The sequence below is a fragment of the Elephantulus edwardii genome, unplaced genomic scaffold (genome assembly GCF_000299155.1).
Source record: "Elephantulus edwardii isolate Elephantulus edwardi_28Jun2011 unplaced genomic scaffold, EleEdw1.0 scaffold00121, whole genome shotgun sequence".
Taxonomy (NCBI): Eukaryota; Metazoa; Chordata; class Mammalia; order Macroscelidea; family Macroscelididae; genus Elephantulus; species Elephantulus edwardii.
The window spans coordinates 9,723,052-9,750,946 of record NW_006399871.1 but is presented as its reverse complement, the minus strand read 5'-3'; the positions used below and the strand labels follow the sequence as shown (position 1 = coordinate 9,750,946).

General features: G+C 45.3%; 2 protein-coding genes across 2 annotated transcripts in view; both read left to right on the top strand.

Annotated features, from left to right (window-relative positions):
* MYRIP (myosin VIIA and Rab interacting protein) overlaps positions 1-27,895 on the top strand; it is a 295,832-nt gene that overhangs the window by 197,400 nt on the left and 70,537 nt on the right. The window contains exon 10 of the mRNA XM_006893071.1: positions 14,177-14,416. Coding sequence (XP_006893133.1) covers positions 14,177-14,416 — 240 coding nt within the window. The remainder of the gene's footprint in view (positions 1-14,176; positions 14,417-27,895) is intronic.
* Positions 10,512-11,701, top strand: LOC102856079 (40S ribosomal protein S16-like). Its single transcript, XM_006893006.1, has 2 exons — positions 10,512-10,532; positions 11,225-11,701. Exons 1-2 carry the CDS (start codon positions 10,512-10,514, stop codon positions 11,699-11,701), a joined length of 498 nt encoding a protein of 165 aa, XP_006893068.1.

The following is a 27,895-nucleotide window of genomic DNA, read 5'->3' as shown; positions in this document are numbered from 1 at the left end:
ATTATATAATTATAACTCATATATTATATGAGTTCCTTGTTTTTCAGTGCAGCATAGTATTCCATTGTGTGAATATACCAGAGCTTCTCTATCCATTCGTTTATTGATGGGCACTTAGGCTGTTTTCAACTCCTTGCTATGGTGAACAAAGCTGCAATAAACATGGTTGTGCAGATATCTGCCTGGGTGGCAGTTATGGTTTCTTTAGGGTATATTCCTAGTAATGGAATTTCTGGGTCAAATGGTATTTCTATTTGCAACTTTTTGAGAGAGCACCATACAGCCTTCCATGTGGTTGCACCATTTTACACTCCCACCAACAGTGAATAATGGTTCCAGTTTCTCTGCAGCCTTGCCAGCGTTTGTTGTTTGCTGCTCTGTTAAATTTTGCTATTCTGACTGGGCTGAGATGCTATCTCACAGTTGTTTTGCCCACCTGTCTTCTGTTTAACATACTAAGACACTTGTAAGGCCTCTTGGTGGCATGCCTGGCTACCGACCAAAAGGTGAACAGCCTGAACCCACCAGTCATGCTTGGAGGGAAAGATAGGATGCTCTGCTTCCGAATAGAAACCCTTTGAGGCAGTTTGGCTTTGTCTCATGCGTAATATCACTATGAGTCAACTGGGCACAGTGGCTCTTAAGGCAATTGTCTTTACAAACAAAGAGAAGCTCTTCCTGTCAGAGAAAGCCATTAGGAAATTGGAACTTCTGGTCAGTGTGCAGTGCTGGAAGTTAAGGGAGGGGCACGACAGCTTCTGAAAGAGTCACACTGGCCCAGATGCACCCTGCAGCGTGTGTGTGTGTGTGTGTGTGTGTGTGTGTGTGTGTAAATGCGCATTTGTGTGTGTTTGCAAATTGCATAGCTGTAATTCACATTCCACCTAGAGACTAAGGGGCGCCTGATCCAGGCCATGATCTTAGCAATTACTTGCTACGCTTCTGAAAGCCAGACAGTGACTAAGGATGTTAGAGGAAGAATCAATGCCTTTGAGTTGTGGTGCTGAAGAAGAGTACTGAACATACCATGGTCTGCCAAGAGAACAAACAGGTCTGTCCTGGAGAGGGTGAAGCCACCTTGCTCTTTAGAGGTAAGGATTTTGAAGCTCTGTCTCAACATACTTTGGACATGTTGCTCGGAGCGACCAGTCACTGGGAAGGACTTCATAGTTGGAAAGGTGGAGGAACAGTGCAGAAGAGGAAGACCCTGCATGAGCTGGATTGACACAGTAATTGGAATGATGGAGAGAAATGTGTTGGAGTCAGTGGGATTGGCTTAGGACAGGGCAGGATTCAGAGCTATTGTAGAGTCACTATGAGTTGCAGGCGACTTGACAGCACATAACAACAGTTCAGATTCCACATGTGAAAGTTGGACAATAAATAAACAAGATCCAAGAAGGATCGATGCCTTTGAGTCTGTCTTGGAGGTGGGGGCAGCCAGAGTGCTCCTTAGAGTCAAGGATGGTGGAACTTCATTTCACAGACTTTGGCCAAGCTGTCAGGAGGGGCCAGTCCTTAGACTAGAAGACCATGCTGGAACAGGTGGAGGGTCAGTGAAAAGGAGGAAGACCTTCAATGAGACGGATTAGATTAGTGACCGCAGCATTGGGGTTGAGTGTGGCACACATGGTAATGCTGGCACAGGGTGGGTTGAAGTTTTGATCTCTTGTCCATGGGATCACTGTAAGACGTAGTCACCTTGATGACACCTAACAACAGCAACATTTTAAGGCTGAAGTGCATTCGTGGTGAGGTATTTAAATGCTCTGCTGCTAACTGGAAGGTGGAGAGTTCAAACCCAGCAGCTGCTCTTGTGGAGAGACGTGGCAGTCTGCCTCCATGAAGATGTGAAGTTCAATGCTGTTAGCTATCTTTGTTAGGGGTGCTGTACTCGGTTTTTCTGCTGATGTGTGAATGAATTCTATTAAGCCCTTATATGTCTTAATTATGGGAGGGGTTTAATATTTATTTTTTTTTTTTACTGGTTTACTTAGAAAATTCTTACACATTGTTCTTCACACTGTATTTTTCCCATTTCCTTTTCCCACTCCTCCCTCCACGCATCAAATTGTGTGACCCTGTGATTAACACACACACACACACACGCACACACACACGCACACACACACACACCCCCTGTTTCACACACACACCCCTTTGGATCCTCATACATGTCCTACAATAAGGGTCTTATACAGTATTTGTCTTTATGGCACTTGGCATAATGCTCTCCAGTCCCTCCCAAGTTAGGGAGTGATTTACAAAATCATTGCCCCTGCGTGCTGCGTAGTATTCGATTGTGTGAGTGTACCATCATTTCTCAATCCATTCCATTGTAGTTGGACATTTGGGCTGTTTTCACATTCTTGCGATGGTGAGTAACACGGCTGTGAACGTTGGTATACAGGTCAAATTGGGTGTTGCTGGGGTCTGGATGTGTATCTTTTCCATATGTCATCTTGCACTCCTGGATTCTCTTCCTGGGGCTCCTACCCTCCCAGGTGGGTCTCAGCTCTTTCAGGGCAGTCACGTGGTTTACAGTAGTGGCATTTTTAGTTCTCCTGTCTGTTCTCGTACTTACTTCTCCTCCTCATCCTATTGCATTAATGAAAGTCTGCAAAATATAGTGAAATTGCCGTGACATCTGCATCCTGTCAGGCTCTCTCTCCGTCCGTGTTGACCTTCCCCCAGAATCTCCACATTATGCCTGTTCTCGCTCTTGCTAGACATCAAAATGAGGACACGTCTGTCTCTCTCTAGCCTCATCAAGAATTTAAATTGGGAACGTGAGCTTTACCAACTGCTCTCTTGGCATCTGTCAAGATGATCAGACAGTTTTTCCTCTTTAATTGGTCAGCATGGAAAAGAAATCACATTTGTAAATTTCTTCATTTTGACTCTTTTTCTATACTTGGTGTGTAAATTTTACTTGAATGATATTCCAGTCTGTGAAACCTGGATTCTTAGGCTGTTTTTTGTCTCCATGCTGTTTGCTCAGTTTTTTATATCAGCTTATACTAATAATGCTTTCTAGAATCTTTTATGTGACCTTAAAAATAGTTTTCTTGAAAGTTGAAAGAGTTAAGAGAGAGCTTTCGGCGGTATTTCCCTGATGTCCCTCTGCCTGTTTCCCTCTCTGTAGACCAAGGAATCCTGCCCGGGAGACCCCTTAATAAAGCTTCTTGAGCTTGAGAGAGAGAGACAGACAGAGGCAGAGAGAGAGAGAGAGGACGAGAGCTGTCTAGGCCTGCTACCCCTTCCTCTAGGAAAATTTGTCTTTTCTTGATTAATTTGTTTTCCATCATTGTTAAAGTATTTAGATTTTCCAATTGTTCTTGAACCCAGTTTGGTAATTTGCAATTTCATAGGAAATCACCAGTTTCCTCTAGCTTTTCTCAGTGTCTGACGTGAAATTATACCAGACGTTCTCGTCATCATTGTTTTCTCATCTCTCATTCTTTTCATTTCCCCTGAACTATAATTAGGATCTCCGTAGGCGTTGTGTTACATGCTGGGCTGCTCACCAAAAGGTCAGTTTAATGGGGTGAATCCACCAGCCACCCCACAGTAGGAAGGTGAACAGGCTCGGACACCGGTGCTGGCTCGACCTGAGTCAGAATCCACCTGGGAGCAATGAGTTTGCTCTGGATTTGATTGTAGGTGGGGAAGGCCTTTGAGTGGCACAGTTCATGCTCAGCTACTGAACTATAAAGGTTGGTGGTTCAAATGCACCCAACTACACCATGGGGGCAAAACATGGCAGTCTGCTTCCGTAAAGATTACCGCCAGGGAAGTGGGGAGCAGTTATTCTCTGTGGCACTTGGGATGCCATTGACTTTGGATCAATTTAACAAGAACACTTTAGTGTTTGCTGTAAGCTAAGTACCTTTTTCACGTTATAATGCTGCCTTTACTGCCTTCTCTCTATATGGTTTTCACAGTTTCTACGTCTTTATAGTCTAGGGAGGGCTCATCTCTAGGAGTTCATTAGGCTGCCAGACTCTTTGACCTCACTCCCCGTGACTAACAGAGGAGAGTGAAACTGCTGTTCCGTATGCTCTACCTAGATCCCTGGCCACAAAGCTCATCCAGTGCGTGACTTTGTATGTCAAGCTGACAGGTCGCCTGTGCAATGCTGAGCCCCCTCCTCAGCCCTCTTAAACCCAAACCCCCGAATCTTTTTGCTGCCCACACTCCGCACCACGCAGCCCTTGGCATTTAGTGTTGACAAGGAACCGGAAATCTTGTTTTCTTCTATATGCGTCATGTTGTGTGTTTTTTTTTCTCTTCTCTAGGATGTTTGTTGGATTGTTGTTAAGTGCCGTCGAGTTGCAGGCAACTCATAGCGACCCTATGAATGAAAGTCCTCGACACTTGCGTGGGTGACTTTGCATCCTTTCTCCAGGTTCATAGGGTTTCCGGAGGCGAGCTGTTTACAGAAGTGGATGCCGCTCCTGCTTGTTTGTTGGATTATAAAGCAGTTCTTTCTTTATAAAGCACAGTTCTTGACAGGAAGGGTAGGTGTTTGTTTACCTGTCTCCCTACAGTTTGCCAGTAGGATGCTTTTCTTTTTCTCCCCCTCAACCCACCATGTATTTTTAATTGACCTGTGGAATTTCTTTTCCTCTGTCTTCCAAGTCTGTCCTCCTTTCTTATTGCTTTCTCTCTTGGATCTTTTCCTTGGTCTTCTAGGAAACCTATCAAAAATGTCTCCTCTTTGATTTCCCTGAATCCTGCTGTTACTGTCATCACGCACAGGATACACTCCAACAGCTGTGTTTTCAGGCCTTTGGCTTCATGTATCTCCCACTGTGTCGTCCTTTGTGTCTGGGTCCTGATTCCTCATGACTTTCCACTCCTCTTCATCGAGACTGTGGCTTCACTCCCTCATGAGATTCTGGTGCCCTAGTGGTTAGAAGCTGCGCTGCAATCCCAAAGGCACACAGTTTGAATCCACCAACTAATAGCTCCATGGGAGAAAGATGGACAGTATCGTCCCATATGATTAACTGTCTATGAAAACCTGCTGGAGGGTCAACTGTGGGTCAGTTCTGACTCAACAGAACGCAACAACAATGAGTCAGGCTACTTCTTGGTGGCTTACTGATGAGTTTTGCTGCCAACACAAAGGTCCAAGGTTCGGATCCACCAGCTGCGGGACAAAGATGGGCAGTCAGCTCTTGTGCATTTTACAGCCTCCGAAAACTCACTGGAGGGTCAGCTGTGAGACGGTTCCAATTCAATGGTACATGACAACAACAAGAATAGGCTAGCAGTGCAACTCTGGATGGACTGTGACACCAGAGCCCTAGAAACAGAGGAAGACTCCCAACATGAAGGATTAGCATTGTGATTAATGGTGGGCCCAGAGAGAACAACAAAATAATAATAACATAACACATGACAGCAACAGCAATGAGAAGGAGAAACTGCTATCTGACACTGTGTTCTGGTTTTAGTAAAAATGACTTGAAGACTTCAGGTTACTTTTGGTTTGTTTTGTTGGGTATTTTTCCACAGGTTCCGTGTTAATTTTTTTCTTTTTCCCTGTTATGTAGTTCTTGGTTCAGGATCATCCTCTCAACACTCTTCTTTTGGCCAATGTCTGGCAGAGTCTGATGGTTTTCACTCTGCTGGCTTAAGATAGCAATCCCTGGGTGGTGCGTATGGGGACACACTCAGCTGCACAGTCAGAATGACTGGAGGTTCACCGCTTCCCTTTTAAAAGTAAAATAAAAATTCCTTCATTGTTTTACAATCCTTCCCCACAGGTCCACTCCACTGTGCAGCCTTCACTCTGGACTCCTGTCATGACAAAAGTACCTAATAATTTTCCCTTCTAAACAGTTTCCTCCCTCATCTGTTTCAATGCAGTATACATTCTTGAACTCATCTTTCTCAGTCTCCTCTCACCCTGGTGTCAGTCTTGTTTTACAGCAGTGGCACCATGCAGTATTTGTCCTTTTGTGACTGAGATACTTCACTCAGCATAATGTCCTCCAGGGTCACCCATTTTCAATAATATTGCATGAGTTCCTTGTTTTTCAGTGCAGCATAGTATTCCATTGTGTGAATATACCACAGCTTCTCTATCCATTTGTTTGTTGATGAGCACTTAGGTTGTTTTCAACTCCTTGCTATTGTGAACAAAGCCACAGTAAACATGGGTGTGCATATATCTGCTTGGGTGGCATTTATGGTCTCTTTGGGGTATATTCTCAGTAGTAGAATTGCTGGGTCAAATGGTATCTCTATTTGCAACTTTTTGAGAAAGTGCCATATCGCCTTCCACAGTGGTTGCACCACTTTACACTCCTACCAACAGTGAATTTCCAGTTTCTCCACAACCTCGCCAGCATTTGTTGCTTGCTGTTCTGTTAAATTTTACTATTCTGACTGGGGTGACATGATATCTCATAATTGTTTTGATTTGCATCTCTCTTAGAGCTAGGGATTTTGAACATTTCTTCATGTGCTTGTTGGCCATCTGAATGTCTTCTTTGGTGAAGTGTCTGTTCATATCCTGTGCCCATTTTTCAACTGGATTATTTACCTTTATCTTGTTGTGGTGCTCAAGTATTTTATAAATTCCAGGTATAAGTACCTTATCTAATATGTCATTACCAAATACTTTTTCCCAGTCTGTGGCTTCCCTTTTTACCCTGTTGGAGAAGTTTTTGGATGTGCATAAGGACTTGATTCTTAGAAGGTCCCATTCATCTATTTTATCTTCTCCTGGTTGTAGGATTTCTCATTATTCTTAAAAGATATTTTTGAAATCTTGTCACACCAAATTACGACCAATTTTTATTTCTTTTTTTTCCTAATGACACCAAAGTCACTCCCATTTTAGTCAACTCTTATCCTCCACCTGGTTGGTACCCAAGGCTGTAAATCTTCACAGGAGCAGACTTCTCATCTTTCTGCCCTGGTACAAATCCAGGCATGTTGGCAGTCAGCTGAGCTGGAGGTAGAAGTGGCACCTCCTTGTAAACACCGAGGCATCCCACAGGGACACCTGTCTCTGTAAAGTGCCAACACAGTGTCTTTAATAGTTAACCTTAATCCTATCCAAAGTTACACTTGTTTTGTATCATCAAGTTGGAGTAGACCTGTATCTGGCCTCCAGCAGGCTTTCAGAGGTGGTCAAGTATCCAAGAGGAGATTGTCCATATTTCTCCTGAACAGCAACAGGTAGATTTGACCCGTGCACCTTTACATTAGCAGTGCAATGCCTTACCACTAAGCCACCAAACACACCAAGGAGAAAGGCCTCCAAACTTCTCACCATTGAGGTCTCTTTTGGCATGGGACCTGCAATCAAATGGAATCTTAAATTGAGGACAGATAATAAGAAGGCGGGAAGTAGATCTGTTCTGAGACAAGGCTGCTTGGCTTCTTCTGAGCCAACACAACCAATAACCCGGAAACAGTTTCTAAAACTTGGGACCAGATCTTCCCCCAATTGAAGAAGATTAAATGTCTGTCAGTGATTCTCCTTAAGCATGAGAAATGCTTGATGCCTCCTTCAGATAAATTGGTTCTAAGAAATACGTCCAGAAAACAGTGGAACGGTTACTGAATGACAACACTTCCTGAACATTTTTTATCATGGGCCCTTTTGAGAATCTGATGAATTTCCTTTTTTTTTTTCATTGTTGTGAACCGTCGAATCAAATCCGACTGGTACACGAAGAGATTGCCCCTTCTTGTCCAGCAGAGAATCTGGTGGATTCAAACCGCATACCATCAGTGTTGCAGCGCAGCTTCTTGCCACTAGGCCACCAGAGCTCCCTTTCTGATTAATTTCTAAGTGCGCACACACTCAATACTTTATGGTCCATTTTTAAACAGAGTTTGGAACCTGTGGAACCTCTCTAAGTCTCCACTGACTCTGGCCTAGAAGTACTGTTCTCAGGGATTACTATTTTTTTAAAAAAAAATCAGGAATCTTAATATTAAGGATTATCTACCTGAGATCACTCCCCTACCCCAATCCAGAAGCCAGGCCAGCTTCTTCATTCCCATCAGAGACATGTACCTCACACACTGCCCCCCCCCAAGTTAGTCCACTTCCAGCACTATCAGGGATCTTCCTTGACCTACTACAGGGGTCCTCTGTGCCTCCTAAGAATATGGAAAGACCTTGAGGCCCACTTCAGCCTCCCGAAAACCCCTTCAGTGGGGTACACTCGGGGGCGGCCTCCCATATTATTGGAGATTTATGAGATTAAGGACACTTGACAGCCATGCAGCTCCTCCTAGATCCAAATTAAGAATGAAGGGTAATCTGGCTTTCTCCTCAACTGAGCTAACATCCTTCCTACCCAGGCCCCACCCCACCTTCGGATTGAGCCTAGGAGTGGGGATGAGAAGCCTGAACCCCCATCTAACCCTGTGTCTCTCTGGATACACTTCATCCTCTTACCTTCTGGCTGACAGGAGAGCCAAGCTCCAGCCTCATCTTACTCCCCTGAAACCGGCTTTTGAATAGGAAGCTTTAACTTCTCACTCTCCTCTCACTCCGGGAATCTGGCTGTGGAGACGAGAGTCAGCTAATCAGCGATCTTCTGGTTCTATTTTCTTCCCTGTGACAAAACATTTACAGCTCAGCCTGAGAGACTGGAGCTGCAGGGGAAGAGAACATGAAAAACACGGCTTTCTTATTTTTCAAAGTAACAACACCATGCCGTGAACAAAAGCCGGTCCTTTTTTTTTTTTTTAAATTCAGGAAGTAAAGGATGAGAAGCCTGAATTCCCATGTGGTGAAGGTGTCTTTGTTGTCCCCCAGTCTTTAAGGTGGACGGCTGGACATGAAGCACGCGTGGAGTTGTACAGGCTTCCTGCAGATGGCTTACAACACTTACCCAGACGCAGGCTCTGCTGAAAGCCCTCCAGCTGCCTCACAAGACATTCTCATCGGTGGGTTTTTCCCAAGGCATGACATATTCTCCAAACTCGCCACTCACCTCTTCATCTTCCCTATAATCTCTTTGAGCTGCTGCTTATATTTGGTATCTGGGTGACACTCTTTCATTACCTGAGGTCCGTTTGAAATGGAAGAACCTGTTCTCTGGCCAACAACTAGACAGCTCCTTTGTCTTCTCTAAGAACCAAGTTCAAGTTCCTCTCCCTCTTCTCCTGCATTCAACTAGGCGCCTCCCACTTCCTGTTGAAGTAACATGACATCGATTGACTGTTGACTTTTTTGCTAAGTAAGAAAGATGGGGCCATCTGTTTCCAACAGAAAGGGGTGGGTTTTATTTGATGTCATTTTTATTATCCAAAGAGTAATTAGGCCAAAACTAAAGAAAGAAAGACCATAAAAGCAACTGTGGCTCAGTGGTAGAATTCTCTCCTTTCCCCAGAGATTCGGTGGACTTGTGGTAACAAGCTGTGCTGCAACCCCAAAGGCACATAGTTCGATTCCACCACATGCCCTGTGAGAGGATGGGCAGTCTCATCCTGTGTGATTAACTGCCTTTGAAAGCCCACTTGAGGGTCAGCAATGGGTCAGTTCTGACTTGACAGTACACAGCAACAATATGAGAGGTTTGGTTCCTAGTGAACTCACTGCATGTGCCAGCATCCATCTGTCAGTAGAAGCTTGGAGCACAGGGCAGGTTATGATCCTGGATAGACTCAAGGAACTTCCAGACTAAAACAGACCAGGAGGAAAAAAAGGGCTGTTGATCTAGTTCCTAAAACTTGTTGTTGTTGGTGTTGTTGTTGTTAAGTGCCGTCAGGTCGTAGGCAACTCATAGCGACCCTGTGAACGAAAGTCCTCAACACTTGTTTGACTTTCATCCTTTCTCCAGGGTCATAGGGTTTCCAGAGACAAGCTATTTATGGAAGTGGATGCCACTCCTGCTTCCAAGCTTGTTTTAACCAGGGAACGCCACCAAACACTGTCCACCGTGGGTAACCATTCTCAGATTTGACACATCAGTCACAGTGTTCAGCTTCACAACAACCACGTTACCTCTGTACAACAGGTGGACACACCAGGGCTATATGACCTAGAAGAATGTTTGACCAAAAACAATGAAAAACTGGCCCAAGGGCCATGGATTAGAGTCACCCACCTTTGGCTTGGTAGCATCACTTTCAGTCCACTAGGCCAACTGATCTCTCTCTAACATTTCCTAAAACTAGCCACTGAAAACCCTTTGAATCACAACAGTTGAGTCTGTCACCAGTCAGGTGATCAACATAAGACTTCTTGTTGTTAGGTGCCATTGAGTGACCCTGAGAGTGACAGATCTGAACTCTGGCCTGGCCTGTCCCGTCCTCATCATCCCCCACACACTGGAGCCTATTGCCACAGACACCGTGTCCATCTCACCGAGGATCACAACACCGGACAGCACTTCATCCCCTGCTGCATGGGGCTGCAATGAATGAGTCAGGATCCAAGCCGATGGCAGTTAACAGGAACAGGGGCAAATCAGAGTTAAGGTTCAGTTGGTAGCTCGGTTTGCCAAGTCTGCTGAGTCTGTGTGGTGGTCATGGTTGTTATGTCCCAGGGGGTGAGAACCGACTCAGAGCTGACCCTCAGCGGGTTTGCAGAGGCTGTGAGCCACACAGGAGCTGATTGCCTACCTTTTCCCCCAGGGAGCAACTGGAGGATTTGAACCTTATCCCTTTGAGTTGGCAGCGCGGCTCCTTACGGCTGGTCCAGCTGTTGAAAATACAGATCTTCTAAGTAAAGATACTGAAGAAGAGTCAGAGTTTAGACAGCCAGTCGCTGACTTCCTGGCCTATTTAGTGCATAACAACCATAACAGCAAATCTCTTTGATAAAGTCTGGTTACTTTGACTGATATTTTACCTTCTGCAGCTTTTCTCTCATGGAGCCAATTTCTCAAGCTCCCCACATCCCCGTTCTGAACTGCCTTTTCCTCCCATGTCACTTATTTCTCTTAACCACACCAGGCAGCCTTGTGTGTCTTAGGCCTCCTTCAACAAGAATACCCACCCTCATCCTCCTACGTTAACATCTTCCTCATTTTCCAAGAATCCTCTAAGCAGTCCTTCTTCTTCTGCTGAGAAAGAATTCTTCCCCAAGCACACTAGGAGTGCCAGTCACTGAATCCCAGTGAGAACGAGGAGGGGAAAATTAGCCATTTCTTTTAAACCTTCTGGGTCCAGTGGACCCCTTCTCTGTCTTCGACCCATCAATGTATTTTCTTCCATCTCCACTTTATCCATCTCTTTCCAGCCACCTTTCTACGGGCATCTGCCTTCAGTCTCTGCCCATTTAAAAGCCATATTGAGGCAGTCCGTGCAAGTCTTCGGACGCAAGAAGACCACCACAGCCTTGGCACACTGCAAACGGGGCAACGGCCTTATCAAGGTGAACGGCCGACCTCTGGAGATGATTGAGCCCTGCACGCTGCAGTACAAGCTCCTGGAACCTGTTCTGCTTCTGCGTAAAGAAGGCTTTGCCGGTGTGGACATTCGAGTCCATGTGAAGCGTGGTGGTCATGTTGCCCAGATTTATGCAATCCGCCAGTCTGTCTCCAAAGCCTTGGTTGCCTATTACCAGAAATATGTGGATGAGGCCTCCAAGAAGGAAATCAAAGACATCCTCATCCAGTATGACCTGACCTTGCTTGTAGCTGACCCTCGTTGCTGCGAATCCAAGAAGTTTGGAGGCCCTGGGGCCCGTGCACGTTACCAGAAATCCTACCGATAAGCCAGTTTTATAATAAAAAAGTTATGATATTTTTAAGGCTTCAAAAAAAAGCCATATTGAGTAAACTGATGTACAAATACCACAAAGGATGAAAGAATGCTGTCGCATGTCCTTAGAGCAAAACAGGATGGTCCTAGCTGCAAAGTGTTGGATGACTAAGGGGATGGCAAATCCTTCTTTCCTCCTCGTCCTCGGTGATGGATTGTTCCCTCTCCGAGGCGTGAGGGTGAGGAATTTGGTTCTGTGCACTGTCATCGGGAGGTGCTCGGTCTGGGGGTTCACTCACACAGTTCGTCTCATCGTTAGACTAGAAAAGGCTCACTCTCCTTCGCTTGGCCTCCCTCTTCTGCGTCATCTAATAATCTCGAGCCTCGTTCTCTGTCACTTTTCTTCTTTTTGTCATTATGAAAAGTTCTCAGTTCTCAGCTACGTGTAATGCAAGCTCAATAGAGCCTCAAAATAGCCCTGATTTATTTCACTATTGAATCATCCTTTGAGGCAATTCCATCATTGTTCTGTTCTCTTAGTACCTTAATCTCTTGCAGGGCAGTTGGAAATTGTTGATGAGTAATGATAACATAATTCCCAGGGTTGATGAGTAATGATAACATAACTCCCAGGGTGATGAAACAGCAAAATGTTTCAACAGGCAGAAGAAATCAGGCCACGAAGATCCCGTCATGCAGCTCGGGCTTGCCACGGGCTCCCGTGAAGCCGTGTGTAAAGAGGTTCAAATGTGCAAAGGAGAAAGAGTTTACTTCTGGGTTGTTTTGGTTTGGTTTTTGTTTTTGGGGTGTGTGTGTGGAGGTGTGTGTGTACTGTTGAGTCAGATCCTACTGACACAGAAGTTTGCCCCTCCTTTTCTAGTGGAACATCTGGTGGATTCGAACCACACGCCTTCAGGATTGCAACACAGCTTCTTGCCAGTAGGCCACCAGAGCTCCCTTCTTCTGTTTTTAAAACTGGCACATTTTCTTTGTTCTTTGGAGCCCTCTAAAGAATAGATGTCAAGCCGTGAAATAACAAGCTTTGCAAGTAACGTGACTCAAAGAAAAAAACTGAAGATCTAAAATTGGATCCAGTGGGCCCGGATCTTGTGCTGAGGGTTGTCTGCCTCATTCAGGGAGCTCTGGTGGCCTGGTGGCAAAAAGCTGTGCTGCATTCCCCTAGGCCCATGGTTCGAGGACACCAGCAGCTCTGCAGGATAAGGATGGGTAATCTCCTCCCATGTAATTAACTACCTCAGAAAACCCACCAGAGGGTGAGCTGTGGGTCGGTTCTGACCCTGCAGTACGGCAATAGCTGACACGTGACAACAGTAGCTGTCACATGGTCAGGAAGCTCTAGTGGCCCTGTGGTAAGGAGCTGCGCTGCCAAACCAGAGGCATGTGGTTCAAGTCCACCAGCAGCTCTGCAATGTCAGGGTCAAGATGGACAGTCTCCTCCCATGTGATTTACAGCCTCTGGAAACCCACTGGAAGGTCAGCTATGAGTCAGGTTTGACTCAACAGCACGTAACAACAGCAACAGCATGAGGTCAAGGGTCACACTCTCTTTCCAGAGCTCCCTAGGGCTGGCAGGGGCTTTGTTCATAAGAAATGTGTTGGACACACCACTGACATGGGCTGTGGGGGCAGTGAATGTAATCAGTAAGCTGCAACTGTAATTATTAAAGAACGGACACACGCTGCTTCCTACATATGCGCTGGGACCTTGTGCCCCCTAAAAACCTTTGCCCAGAATCCTATTTATCTCTCTCTCTCTCTCTCTCTCTCTCATTCTCTCTCTCTCTCTCTCTCTCCCTTTCAGCTGGGAAACTCAAAATGGATCTCAGCTGAGATGCCACTTCCCCCAGCCCCCAGCCATGTGTGGGCTGACAGGGGACCCCACCTCTCTTTCTCCCCACTCACCCCCATGATGGTTCATAACGTTGTTGTTTTTATTATTATTTTATTAATTTTAATGAACATTTACAGAGATTTTGGATTTGCATTCATATATTGTTGCACTCTGCTCCCTGCCCACCCCTCCCCTCCAGTTCGCTCTTCTCTTTAAAAGTAAAAGAAAAATTCCTCCCTTGGTGATGGTTCATAACGTTTTAAGTGCACATGTGGTGAAGTGTGTGTCTCCTCCACTGGGTCCTGAGAGCCACAGGGGCAGGAACTGTCCAGATTTGCTCAGTGTCCATCAGCAACACCAGCCCAGAGCCTCCCAGGCCCTGCAAGTAGTTTGTGAGTGAATCCCTGACTGAATGCAGATGCCGCTCTGAGCACCGGCTCCCCTCTGCCTGAATCCTTTGTCAGCGCGCTAAGAGGCCCACGCTGAAGGGTAGGAAGTTACAAAGGCTCATCTGGAAAATGCCACTCAGGCCAGCGAGCGTTGGTCCTCGCTGCATAACTCAAGGGTTATGGGGAGTAAGAGGCAGCATGACTGCAGCTGAGGGGTCCCCATCTCATGATGCTGACTTTCATGTAGGTGTGGGGTGACTCATCTGAGACTGACATCAGCAATGAGGCTCAGCACCCCGGGACCAGCACACACACCACCGAGGAGAAACTGAGAAACCGCTTGTACGAGTTGGCGATGAAAATGAGTGAAAAGGAGACTTCTTCCGGGGAGGACCAGGAGTTCGAACCCAAGACAGAGTCGGAGACTCAGAAGGAGAGTCTGTCCTCTGAAGACAACAGCCAGTGCGTCCAGGACGAGCTGAAGAAGGTAAGGACGGAATCCGCTGGCCTGCGGTTCAGGTTTCTGCGGCTGGGGTGGTGGGCAGAGGCTCTGTGTCCCTGTTTCATCCCGCAGACCCCATCTCGAGTGCTTCTCCACCAGCACTCGGGAGTGCCCCTGGGGAGCAGAGAAGGCTTCTGAATCAGGGCAATTAGGAAAGCATCAGGGCCACACATTGTCCCAAGGCCTCATCTCCCTCTAAGCTCCTTCACCCAGAAAGCCCTTCCCTTTGGAGTAATTAATGTCCATGATGCCTCTCACCAGGCCTGGTGGGAGAGGGGACAGTGTGAGATGTCCCTCCTCACACCCTCTTCTGGAGGAGCTCAGCGCATGAGCGGAGGTCTTGTAACCCACTGGCGTTATCCAGTGGTGACACGTCATTTCATGCTGTAGTCTGTATATTCAGAGTCACTTTCTGGATCATTCCACATTGGAGTCCCTTTGCTAGTGTTAGACCCGTAACCCTTTCTCACAGCATGCTGTCCTTTTCCAAGGTGTGGTCCCTCCTAACAGCATTCCCAAAGTGTGTGAGATGAACTTCTCCCACCCTATAAGGTACACCCTGGTTGTACTTCCTCCCAGACAGATTTGGGGTTTTTTGTCAGCCCATGATATATTCAATGCTTTTCTCCAACACCACAATTCAGAGGCATTGGTTCTGACATCTTTCTGATTCATTGTCCAACTTACACATGCAGAATCTGAAATACAGCTGTGCCGTTTGCAAACACACACAGTGAGATTGTGTACACTTGAGCCAGTGTAACTATTCCAGAAGCTCTCCTCCTCTTCCGCTGTCTTTTGGCAATGCACACTGACCGGAAGTCTGATTGTCTGAAGGCTTTCTCTCTGACAGGAAGAGCTCCTCTTTCTGTGTCAAAGACAGGCTGGAAGTACCAGAGAAATAATACTTCTCAGAAGCCAGTGATCAGTAACTAATGGGCTCGGGGCTATGACCTGAGCAAGGATGCTACTTCTATTCATGACTGGCCAGTCACATCAGAGGACATCATGAGGGGGACGGTGATTATGTCATGTTGTAACTGCCAGATTTCATCACTGCATCACTGCCAAATCACCGTCCTCACGTAACTTCCAGATCATGGAGAATCATCACCTAGCCAAGTGGAAACATATTTTGGGGGAGAAAGAACACAGTTCAGCCCATGAAGTCTTCAAAAATGAATTCCCTGTACCCAAATCTTTGGCTGAGACTCTGCTTTTAGGAGAAATCTGACTAAGATAGTAAGCAAATAGGAGCAAATTCTGAATCCTCCATTCCCAGATACTCCGGGGTAAAGAATAGACAGTGAGGAAATCGTAGTGCCAAGTGGCTGCTAATTGCTTTTACCTCGCCAAGAGGAGCCTTGCCTTACACAGAGAGTGTGATGTGGGCTCCCCAGCCCCACCTCCATCCACCACTGTTCCCACTCGCTGAGAGCCCAAGCAGATGAATGTTCATAAACCAGGAGACACAATGACATCAGTGGCTGCTCCGTGGCCTCCGGGTGCCATGTCTTCTAGGAACTGGACTCCCAAATCCTGCTCAGGAGAAGCAGAACCCCTTGAGAAACCATTTTTCTTGATGGATATCGGCCCTTTGCTGAGAACCAGCTTGTCCGTACTGGACAAGGTGGCTGAAATGTCTCACTTTGGCTGGGTTTAGAGGTTCACTGATGATTCAGGGATGGTCACTACCATCTGAAGTTTGGTTTGCTGAGTCATAAGCTGGCAGAGTGGAGGATAGTTCCATACCTTTTGGGAACTGGATTTCTAAACATCGTAGGTCTTGTTTTATTGGTTCTCATCAAACCTCAGTGGCCCATGTTCCAAACATGGGTCCTAAGAGCCTGAGAGTAAGCATTCGCTTCTCTGCTTCCACTGGGAAGGGTGTTACACTGGTACTTGGAAAAGGAAGTCCTGGTTGAAGTGGCTCTTAGACCCACTTTGCTTCCAGGAGTGCAAAAAGGGGCTAGAAAATTCTGGCCTGAAGTTTAGAGAATATTCTCAAGGAGTAAATCCCACAGACCCCCTTAATCTTTACAGGTCTGAAATACAAGATCCTTTCTGGATCAAAAACTTCTTGATATATGATGGATTGAATAGATTTCTGTTTCCTGGCATAAGTATCTTTCTTATACAATTGCTTCGCTGGTGGCCTAGTGGATTCTTTTCTCCAGAAAACCAGCAAATTCTATTTGACAATTGTATTAGTATAAAGGTGTGCTGGTGGCCTAATGTTAAGAAGCTGTGCTGCAGTCCCAAAGGCATGTGGTTTGAATCCACCGGCTGCTGAGGGAGAGAAGGATTCACAGTCTCTTCCCTTATGATTTACTGCCTCTGAAAACACTCTCCAGGCTCTGCTGTGGGTCATTTTCGACTCTATGGCAAACAGCAACAGCAATAACATTCGTATAAAGATGAATAGGTAATATATTAAAATATGTTCCTTGGCCTACTATGTTTTAGTTCTGTTCTCTAGTTTCATTATTTTTAGCTGCCATGGAGCCATCAAAACTCATGGTGACGGAGCTCTGGTGGCCTAGGGGCAAGAAGCTGCCCTGCAATCCCAAAGGTACACGATTCAAATCCACCATATGCTCCTCTGGAGAAGGAGGGGCAATCTCCTCCCGTGCCAGTCGGATCCGATTCGATGGTACACGACAAGAAATACACACAAACACACACCCCCCAACCTCATGGTGACTTTGTATATAACAGACCCACCCACAGCCCATTGTTCACCCTTCAATTGAGGGTGCAGTGGCTGCATGCTTAGCAAACCCACCCAGCAGTTTTCTACAGGAGAAGACGAGAAAATCTGCTTCTGTAGAAATCACAAAGGGGTGGATATAAAATAGGAAAGAGAATCAAGAAGAAGATTCTGTCAGGTGGGAGGGTATGGTGAGGATGAGGAGTCCTGAGTGATCAGGGTCTCTTTAATCAAATTATCTTTTGGATTTAGACCTGAAGGACAAGAAAGAAAAAGTCAGGAAAATTCCCCAGAGTCAGGACCTTCAGGCAGAGGAATCCATGCAAAGTTCTGAAATAACTTTGATAAGATCAGGAACAGAGAGAGGGCTAGGATGGCTGGAGTGTGGTGGCAGCAACCAGACAGAGCGGGCAAAGCCTCACAGGCCACACAAAGAACATTCGGCTTTTGTTCTGGGCGAGACAGAAAGCGTAAGCAGAGAAGTCATGTGGAGGACCTCGCCAGTAGTACGCTCACCCTGGCTGCTGGGCTGCGACTCATTCCAGGTGAACTTACACAACAATTGCCTGTTTCATGAGGCCTCTTCCGAGCCAGGCTTGCAGCCCAGGGGTGCCCTGGTTACTGCCCACTGTGGTAAAGTATTTCTGATCCTTATCAGACACATTTTTAGAAACAAACAAACAAAAAGAGCATTCTTGGGAGAAATAGTGTAATAAAAGTAAAAGATTGAAGACTACAGTCACATCCCTTCCAGGGAAGGAACACCTGCTTCCTTTATTGCATGTATTATTAATATGATTGTCATCAAGTAGGAACCAACCCATAGCTGACCCTACGGTGGGTTTTCAGAGGCAGTAAATCATACAGGAGATTGACCATTCTCTGGCAGAGCAGCTGGTGGATTCGAACCACGTACCTGCGCAATTACAGCACAGCTTCTTACCACTAGGCCACCAGAGATCCCTTTACGTGTGTAGAGGTCTCCTCCTCGTCGTACTCTGGCCTGATCCTCAAACTGAACATGTGGGGTCATTGTACATCAAACCTCCATGGCCTTAGTTATGGAAAGGGCGAGACAATGACCCCAGGCAACTCACAGATCACTTGGTTTCATGCTAGAACTTACCTGCAGACAGTAATCTTTTTGAAAGTTCATTTTCACAGTCATCATTTTAAAAAAGAAAATTGTGCTTCTTCTATCAGTGGCCTTGGTCACTGAGGTGATTTAAGACCTCATTTCTCATGGTCCCTTCTCTCGCTTCCTTGCCATCAGCTCCTGTCCTGACGTGTGCTGCTTTCTTAGACTCGTGCTCCGGTGTCTTTCCACAATCCCCTGCCTCTGTCTTCCATGGACTCTCCCCTCACAGCAGGAGTCTGCTCGGGGAGAATGTATTTTGACGGGGTTTAGAGGCATCACTGGCATGCCTTATGCTTCATGAGCTCTGACACACATTTGCATTGAGATTTTCTAGCAGATTTCTGTCAACTCTTTGGGAGGACATATGGCGTTTCTTTTCTTAACAGAGAAAAGCAGAAAGATACGTCAAATCAGGGCACTTGGACGCATTTCCTTGCTTGCTCGGTGGTTTGATGGAAGTGTTTCATCAAGCCAAGATGGCGCCTGTGCTGTAGGGACAGAGCCAAGTGGGGCCGTAAAGTCTGAGTTACACGGAGAGCAGATTTTCTTACAAAGCACATTCCTTGTTTTCACTCTAATTCTCCACGGCTGCCCCATCCTAGATGGGTTTCGGAAGGAGAGAGAAGGCCTTTTTCCTCCACAGATCTCACAGCCCCACTGTGGCTTGTTCTCACGAGGTACCCAGTTGCCCTGAGTCACCTGTGACGCATCACGACCCCGTAGTTCATGAGAGTAGAACCGTGGTCCATAGAGTTTTCACTGGCTGATTTATTTTTCATTTTATTTTTTGCAAGTAGAAAGCCAGGCTTTTTTCCAGGGAACCATTGGGTGAGCTTACACCGCTGACATTTTGAGTAACTGCCGGTGTGTTCACTGTTTGCACCAACCTCACTTTGGTCTGTTGTTATGTGCCATTGAGTCTCTTAAGGCAAACAGCGAACCTATGCACAACAGCTCTGAGCCCCGCCCTATCCTGAGCCTGTCTCACTGTCTCGAACACACCTGACCCCAGAACCCCAGGTACCGTATCCACTCATCTCATCCAAGGTCGTCCTCTCCTGCTCTGACCTTCCCCTCCACCCTTCCATGCATGATGTCCTCCCCCCAAAGAATGGTCCCTCTTGGCCATGTGCCCAAAGTATGTGAGATGGAGTTTCAAGATCCTTGCCTCCACGGGTCAACTTGGCTTCATCCTCTCCAGGACAGACCTGTCTGTTCTCCTGAGAGTCCCTGGTATGTTCAACACTCTTCTCCAGCACCACAACTCAAAGGCATCGATGCATCTTCTATCATCCTTAGTCATTGTCCAGCTCTCTGATGCATAGTAATTAATTTTGAAGACCATGTCCTGAACCAGGCACATCTTAGTCTCTAGACTGATGTTGTTGCTCTTTGGCACTTTGGAGAGGTCTCTGACAGCACCTTTACCCAGTGCAGTTCATCTTTTAATTTCCTGAATGCAGGGAGCTCTGGTGGCCTAGTAGCAAGAAGCTGCACTTGCAATCCCAGAGGAACGTGGTTCAAATCCACCAGATGCTCTGCTGGAGAAGGAGGGGCAATCTCCTCCTGTATCTGTCAGATCTGATTTGACGGTACACACACAAAAAATAATTTTAAAAAAATTTCCTGACTGCTGGTGCCGAGAGTGTTGGTTGTGGAACCAATCAAGCTGAATGTGCCAAAATACTCCGCTCTATCTGACTGATGCTATTTGGTGGAAGCCGAATTGGCGGGAGAGCTCTGCATTCCAGCCTTGCTCTTCCCAGTGGTTGTTCGCTGATTATTCACTTGGCTTCTGTTCCTCTGTGACAACCGCAGCCTTTAGGAGTGTGGGAGAGGGGTGATGCCCCGGGAAGGAGCATGAGCTGGAATCCCAGCAATGAACCTTCCTCTTCTCTAAATACAGGCTTTAAAATACCAGCTAAACATGGTTGGCGTAAGAGAGGAACTCATGAGCAGCCTGGAATACCTCCTGGCATGGGATGGATCCACATTAACTTGGATTCATTTCCTTCCTTTGCTCTTTCCTTCCATCCCCGAGGACTCTCCCAACAGTATTTCTAAACAGAAGGTAGTGTTGCCCTGTTTTTACTGAGCTGATAAGCGACCTCTCTATTCTGCCTGCAACTCCTACAAAGTGTGTGGTCTAACCTGTTTTTAGAAGACCCCTGGGAAGCTCCCTTCTGCTCCTGGGATGCCCACTGTTCCCCCTGGCGCCCTAGAGTGCGTTCATTATCGCCTTCCAGCTTGAAGGAGAACTGGAAGGCCCCACATTTTCACCTGTGTCTCATTTTTACTAAAACCAGCTCTAAACATGATAATCCCACCTACCCTCCCATGCAGGGAATTTAACTTGGAAAATAATATAAAATAAAAGCTAAACAAATAGCATGGCGACTATTCCAATTTGGCATTTTGTGATTACTTAAGGCTCTTGCGTTGTGAGGAAAAGAGCTTCTAGATACTCCACCCTCTCCGTCTTTCATAAGCCTCCTTTGCGTCTTGATCCTCCAGTGGTCTCAGCACCTTGCAGACCCATCAGCTGCAAAGCACAGCAGCATCTTGCCTTCTCCTTTCTCTTCACTCTAAGCTACATTCTCTCACTTGCCATCTCAGCACGTTGTACCTTGCTTTTTTTTTATCCCCACTGCTGTTGCCCAGCCTCGAGGCTTTGTGACATTTGATTTTCAGGCTCCAGTAAGTCTCCTATAACATTTTCTCTGCCTCTCATTTTCTCCAGCCCTGAATCTGTTCCTCCTGTGGCCACCAGTATTATCTTTCTAAAATACAAGGCTCTCTGGCTGGCATGTTAAGGGGCTGGGCGTTAAAGTCAGACATATCTGGGTGCAGATCCAATCTCCACCAGGTCACGCTGGTTCCCATCCTGAGACACTAGCTTCTTATCCATAAGGCGGAGTGACCAGCACCTGCATCGTCAAGTGGAGATGGCCGGTCAGTGAGCCCAGAGACACAACGGTGCCTGCCTCGCACCTGGCACAGGGTAAGCACTCACAAATGACAGTGTTTGATAACTACAGCTGTCTCGGCAAGAACCTGCGGTGCTGCCTCACTGCCAGCAGTCCCAAACCCAGACTTCTAGACACAGGACTGGGACACCCTAAGCCCTTGGAGTTGGTCCCATCTCTCTCACAGCGTGCACACACGAGGCTGCAAGGCCTTCCCTTATACCTCATGCCATTACACCTTCAAGACTTATCTCCTTGCATCCGTCTGAGTTAACCCTTTCTACATCTTCTCTGCTTCTCACTGTTTTTCTTGTGCTTCAAGATCTAACTCGAAAGTCCCGTCTTTGGAGCAGCCTGGCTGTCCCCTCCGCAAATCTGTAGCCTGTTGTTTACAGTATAGTGAAGGGTTCCTTCTGCTGCCAGCTATTGGGCCCTCCTACCCTTCTCCCCAGGCCCTGCTTTCAGAGGACAGGGACCATGCTTATTCATCTCCTCATTCCCCACAGGCCCCAATGCCCTGCCTGGCAGCGTGGCTATTTCCCAGATGCTTGACTTAAACAGATATTGAGAAATGACCAATGATGTCTGGGCACTGGGCTTGTTCCACTCCCCAGCCAGGCAATGGTATTATTCTTTTTCTTGTACAGTAGTATGTGTAAGTTAGTCTGCTCTCGTAAAAGAGAAATACAAAGTCCTTTGTCTCTTTTATGATATTCTCATTAAAAGTGGAAAGCAGAGAGTCTAAGACATTTTTATGGTAGGAAAAAAAATAATCATGTTTTAATCACTAAGTACAGAAGAAGGGAGCTTTGGTGGCATAATGGGTCAGGAGTTGTGCTGCCAACCCCAAGGCAAGTGGTTCAAATTCACCAGCTTCTCCGAGGGAGAAAGATAGGCATTCTCCTCCCATGTGATTTCAGCCTCTGAATACTCTCTCGTGAATCAGCTCTGAGTGGCTCCAAAACAATGGCAGTGAGTGAACAAGTGACTGAATGAGAAGAATGCAATAATGATTCAAGTGCACTGAAAATAATGAGAGACATCTGAGCCGCCAGACTTTCACCACCTTGAGCCAGGACCCAGGCCTGCAGGACAAGAGCAGCAGGTTTAAGGAGGGTCCACAGTTCCAGACATCGTGTGAATATTTAACACGTGTTGTCCACTTTCATCTTCTCAAACTCTTTTAAGCCCGGTTATGTTATTTCCAATTCATCGCTGAGGCTTAGAGAAATGATGTTGCTTGCCCAAAGTCACATATACTTGTTGTTGTTATATGCCGTTGAGTCACTTGCAACTCATAGCCCTAAACTCTATTCTGTCCTGTGCTAATCGCACTGCCTCTGACACACCCATCACAATTACCCCAGTCACTGAATCAATCCACCTCATAGAGGGCCTTCCCCTCCTGCGCTGTCCCTCTACTCTACCCAGCATGATGTCCCTCTCTAAAGACCTGTCTCTCCTTGCAACATGTCCAAAGTATGTCAGACAAAGCCCCAGAATCTTTGCCTCCAAGGAGTAGCCTGGTTTAACCCTCTCCAGGATGAATCTGTTTGTTTTCTTGGCAGCCCATGGTACTCTCAATACTCTTCTCCAGCAACACAGCTCAAAGGCATCAATTCTCCTTCTATCCTCCCTAGTCATTGTCCAATTCTCTGATGCATAACAAGTGATTGCAAAGACCATGGCCTGTATCAGACGCACCTTCGTCTCCAGAGACACACCGTTGCTCTTGAGTACTTTAGAGAGGTTCCTGTGTAGCCTGAATTTTGCAATCCCCATGAGCCTGCAAAAATCAATGCCTTTGGACTGCAGTGTTGGAGAAGAAAACGGAATATCCCATGGATTGCCAAAGAACAAACAAGTCTGCCTTGGAGGAAATGAAACTACTTTGGGCATGTTGTCCAGAGGGGCCAGTCCTCGGAGAAAGACATCATGCTGGGAAAGGCGGAGGGTTAATGAAAGAGAGGAAGACTCTCAATAAGAGGATTGAACGAGTGACAGTTAAAATGGACATGGGCATATCAGAGGTGGTGAGAATGGTACAGGACAGAGTAAGGTTCAGATCGACTGTTCTTATGGTTACAGTGAATCATAGTTGACTCAATGGCACCGAACAACCACATGGAAACTAGGTGTCCAAAAGAAGAGATTATGTTAGCATCAGAAACCACAGGATGGGCGCACCACCCAGTGGCTTCCTCCATTATTTCTAGAAGTTTCCTGGTAAAGGTGGAGTCGCCCATGTGCTTATGAACAGTGCTCTTGTAGAGGTCACTGAGTGTGCCATTAATGTCTGGGACCATCACAGCCACTGAAGGGCAAACCTCACCAGACGGCTGTTGCCTAGATCCATCCTGGAAGCCACATCCAACTCCAATTTCCTTCTCATAGAGGACATTCAATCAGCAAGATTAGGGCTGTTTGATGACTTTCCTGAGTACAAGCACTTTTGCCTTCATGGATACTTTTCTCCAGAAAAAAAAGCAAATACTGTTTTACAGTTGTATTAGTATAAAGGTTGTGCTGGTGGTGTAGTGTTAAGCTGTGCTGCAGTCCCAAAGGCATGCAGTTTGAATCCACCAGTTGCTCAGGGGAAGAAGCATGAACAATCTCTTCCCCTATGATTTACTGCCTCTGAAAACCCGCTACACAGTCTGCTGTGGGTTCATTACGACTCTGGCAAACAACAACATTAACATTGGTATAAAGGTGAATAGATTGTCTATTAAAACATGTTCCTCAGGCTACTACATTTTCGTTTTGTTCTCTGGTTTCATTGTTTTTAACTGCCATGGAGCCATCAAAGCATATGGTGACTTTCTATATAACAGAACAAATCACGACACAGTGCTATGCTGTCTTCATGGTCATTGGGTGTTTGAGTCCATTGTAGTGGTTGTTGGTTCAGTCCATCTCATAAAGGATTTCCCACATATCTACTGACCTGGACTCTACCAAGCATGATGTCCTTTTCCCAGCAGTTAGTCTTCCCAGCTGGCCTGTCCAGAGTAGGCAAGTCAAGTATTCATGCATGAATTTCTGTTTTTCTTCTTCTTTCTTTCATAGTTCAGCTTCCACAGACATGTGAGACAATTGGAAATATCATAGCCTGAGTCCCCACTGTACCTGAGTCATCAAAATGACATCTTTGCTTTTCTAGCTTTTCATGAGGTCTTTTGTGTCCAGTTTTGCCCCGATACCATACCTCATGTGATTTCTTGACTACTGCTTCCATGAGCACCTTCTATATAAAACAACAAAGACTTTTGTCTCATTCTGGTACCATCATCAAGAATTATTGGTATGTTTTAGTCTATTTTTTGCAGCTTATGAAACTTATAGTCCTATATCACATAATGTTCTCTTTTTTTAATATCTGTTTCTTATTGGTTTGCTTACAAAGTTGATATACATTGTGTTTCACAATATTCTTTGTTTACATTGTGTTTCATACAATCATTCCCACACATTATGTTTTACAGAATTAATCACCATTGAAACCTTGCCTGTCATTGCCCTGTCTTTTCACCCAGATCCTTCCCATTTCTTTGCCCCTCCTCCACCCACCTAACCGGGCAGCCCTGTGGTTTCACCCCAACCATCATCAGCCCTCCCCCATTTGGGTTCCCATATGTATTTTACTAATTATCTTTCTGTGCTTACAAAAATTATCTTATGCAGTATTTGTCCTTTTAAGAGTTAATTAGCTCACTCTAGGGACCACTGATCACCCACAATCAGACAACTTTTCTTCTGCAAAAGGCTTCAGATTACTCAACAATATTGGTTGTTATTGAAAGAAAATGCACTTCTTTCTTCTCCTTGTGAAGATTTAGGGCATGTCTTCAGGGTGAGTTCATAGGAATATGATAGTGGGCTAGGCTGAATGGAAGGAACAGTTTGGGAGCAAGTGCCAGAAAAAGGCCAACTCAAAGACTTTTAAATAAAGGAAGATCTTTTCTATAGATTAAAAGTTAATAAAACTTTCAAGAAAATATAAGAGGATTGTAAGAATAATTGTATGATGCACAATGTAAATAAAAGACTGTATAAAATGCAATGCATATGAATGAAACATAATGTAAAGGAATTATTCTATGAAAATCAATAAAAATATTTAAAAAAAGAAATTAGAAGAGGAAAAATTATATATTATAGTTGGTTAATATTATTTCCGTTTTCATTATAAGGACTCGGCTTCTTTAAAGGACATGATTCTGTGATGGCTAAAGAAATTTCTGTAGTCATAAAGATTTAGACAAAAATGTCATGCTACATTTGACTAATTGTATTATGGTCAATAGAAATATTATTCCAGTCTTCCAGTCTACAGCACAGACATAACAAAGAGTTAATACTATTGGATACAAAAATGTCTAAAAAATTAAGAATAAGGGCTGAGTGTGTTGAATGTACCAAAGTTGCTTTTTGATAAATCTTTTCAACATCTTATTCTATTTCCCCTTAAGTATTCGTCCAGTAACGAGAGTATTAACAAGGGCATACATTCCCATTGGCTGAGCTAAAATGAAATCGAGAGTGAGTCTGTTATTTAGTACAAATTTAGCCAGAGACTCTAACAATTCTTGAGCCACAAGCTCATCTGCAGTGTCATCAGAAATGTGAGCTATGGTAACAGATAATTTTTTTCTTTTAAATATTACATGTGTGTGTACCGTCAAATTGGATCTGGCTGGTTCAGGAGGAGATTGTCCCTCCTTCTCCAGCAGAGCATCTGGTGGATTTGAACCGCAGCTATGGGAACAGATAAATGACAAATGAGTTTTTGAGGTTGAGGGGTACCATACCAGAGTATAAAGGCTCTAAGAAATATCTACCCTCATTCCTTTTTTTTTTGAGATATGGTTCTAGGATTTCATTTGATCTGTTGACTTTAAAGGCTCTCCACCTCTCTTATGGCAACTAAAGTTTCCAATCCAGTGGTACATTGTATGTTTTCATTATAGGAATGAATGCACTTTTGGCAGTTGGGATCAGAAGGGTTTCCAGGCAGCCTCAGAAGTTTTTTGGGTTCTGATAGATTAGATCAAGCATATGGCCTGATACTGAGCCAGTATTCCCAGATAAGACATAAATATATGGCCCATTTGAAGGTAATGTTGGGTATAAAGGTGACAGATCCAGTGTTCTTTCATGTTACTGGCACTGACGGCCTAATGTTTGGGCTAATTTAACAAATCCATTCACTCTCAAAGCATTAGAAAAAAAGCTAATGGGGAAAGAAGTATAAAGTCTAAATAAACCTTAGTCATGAACTTAATTACCAAAGGGAAAGATCACAAGTATATATAAAGCAAAGTTGATAACATAAGAATAGTCAGAATTGTAAGGTGAAATTCACAAAATTCAGCAATAATCACGGAGTCTTGTTTTGTGATCTTGGGATGACCTGTCTACCTCAGACGTTTTTACTTGAACTCTCCAAAAGACTGACTGGTCCAAAGAGGAGATTTGATGCTCTTGAGTTGTGGCAAGTGTATCCAAGATTTACCTCCTTCAAGTTTGCCTGCTCTGAGATTAGTGAGAACCAAATACAGTCCCTTGTTGTTGTTGTTGTTGTTGTTGTTGTTGTTGTTATGTGCCGTTGAGTTGCTTGTGACTCATAGTGACCCTAGGTACAAGAGCCCTAAACCCTGCTCTATCCTGTGCCAACCTCACCATCTCCGACACACTCACTCCCACCACCCCAGTCACAGAATCAGTCCATCTCATGAAGGTTCTTCCTCTCCTGCACTGTCCCTCCACTCCCAAACATGGTGCCCCTCTCCAAGGACTGGTCCCTCCTTGCAACATGCCCAAAGTATGTCAGACGAAGCTTCAGAATCCTTGCCTCCAAGGAGCAGGCTGGCTTCACTCTCTCCAGGACAAACCTGCTTGTTCTCCTAGCAGTCCACGGTGTATTCAACACTCCAGCACCGCAGCTCAAAGGCATCAGTTCTCTTTCTGTCATCCCTAGTCACTGGCCAGCTCTCCGAAGCATAGCAAACAGTCTCTTAGAAATAGATTAAAATAAATCCTTTAGCTAATGTCTCATATGTCCCACCAACTCTTACTTACCAACTACCTCATTATCCAGCACTTTACATTTTAATAGTGAAAACTCTGTTGTCCAACTATTTTGCACATTAACAATGTATCTGACAGTAATAAAGGCTAAGGTGTTCTGTGTGTACCACTGGTGGTAGTAATTTAGGTTGCGTGTCATTTTATGAACCATGATTATCAGTGGTTTGACAGTTATGTAAATGCTGTCATTTGGCAGTTACATAACGTACAAAATCTTCCATTTTGCCATCTGATGTAGTCATTCTACATTTTCACAAAGCGCTGATTTCCACAGAACAACCATTTGGCCTTTGAAACCTAGCAATGCTGGTGAGAAAGGGGAGTGTGTGTACTCTCTAAGAACTACTTCTTACAGGATTCAAGAGTGCTGGTTTTAGACATTATTGACTTAATGTTCCACCCGAATGCTAACAATGAACTTAGCATCGATGACTCAGAGTCTCAGAATTGACCATCAGTTGCCAGCGAGTATTTCCTTTCTTCCGATCCCTCTCCGAGAGAGAGAGAGAGAGAGAGAGAGAGAGAGAGAGAGGGAGAGGGAGAGGGAGAGGGAGAGGGAG

Coding starts and splice junctions, on each gene's coding strand:
- LOC102856079 (XM_006893006.1), top strand. CDS start 10,512: ATGGTTGTTATGTCCCAGGGG. Junction 10,533..11,224: donor TGGTTGTTATGTCCCAGGGG/GTGAGAACCGAC, acceptor ATCTCTTTCCAG/CCACCTTTCTACGGGCATCT.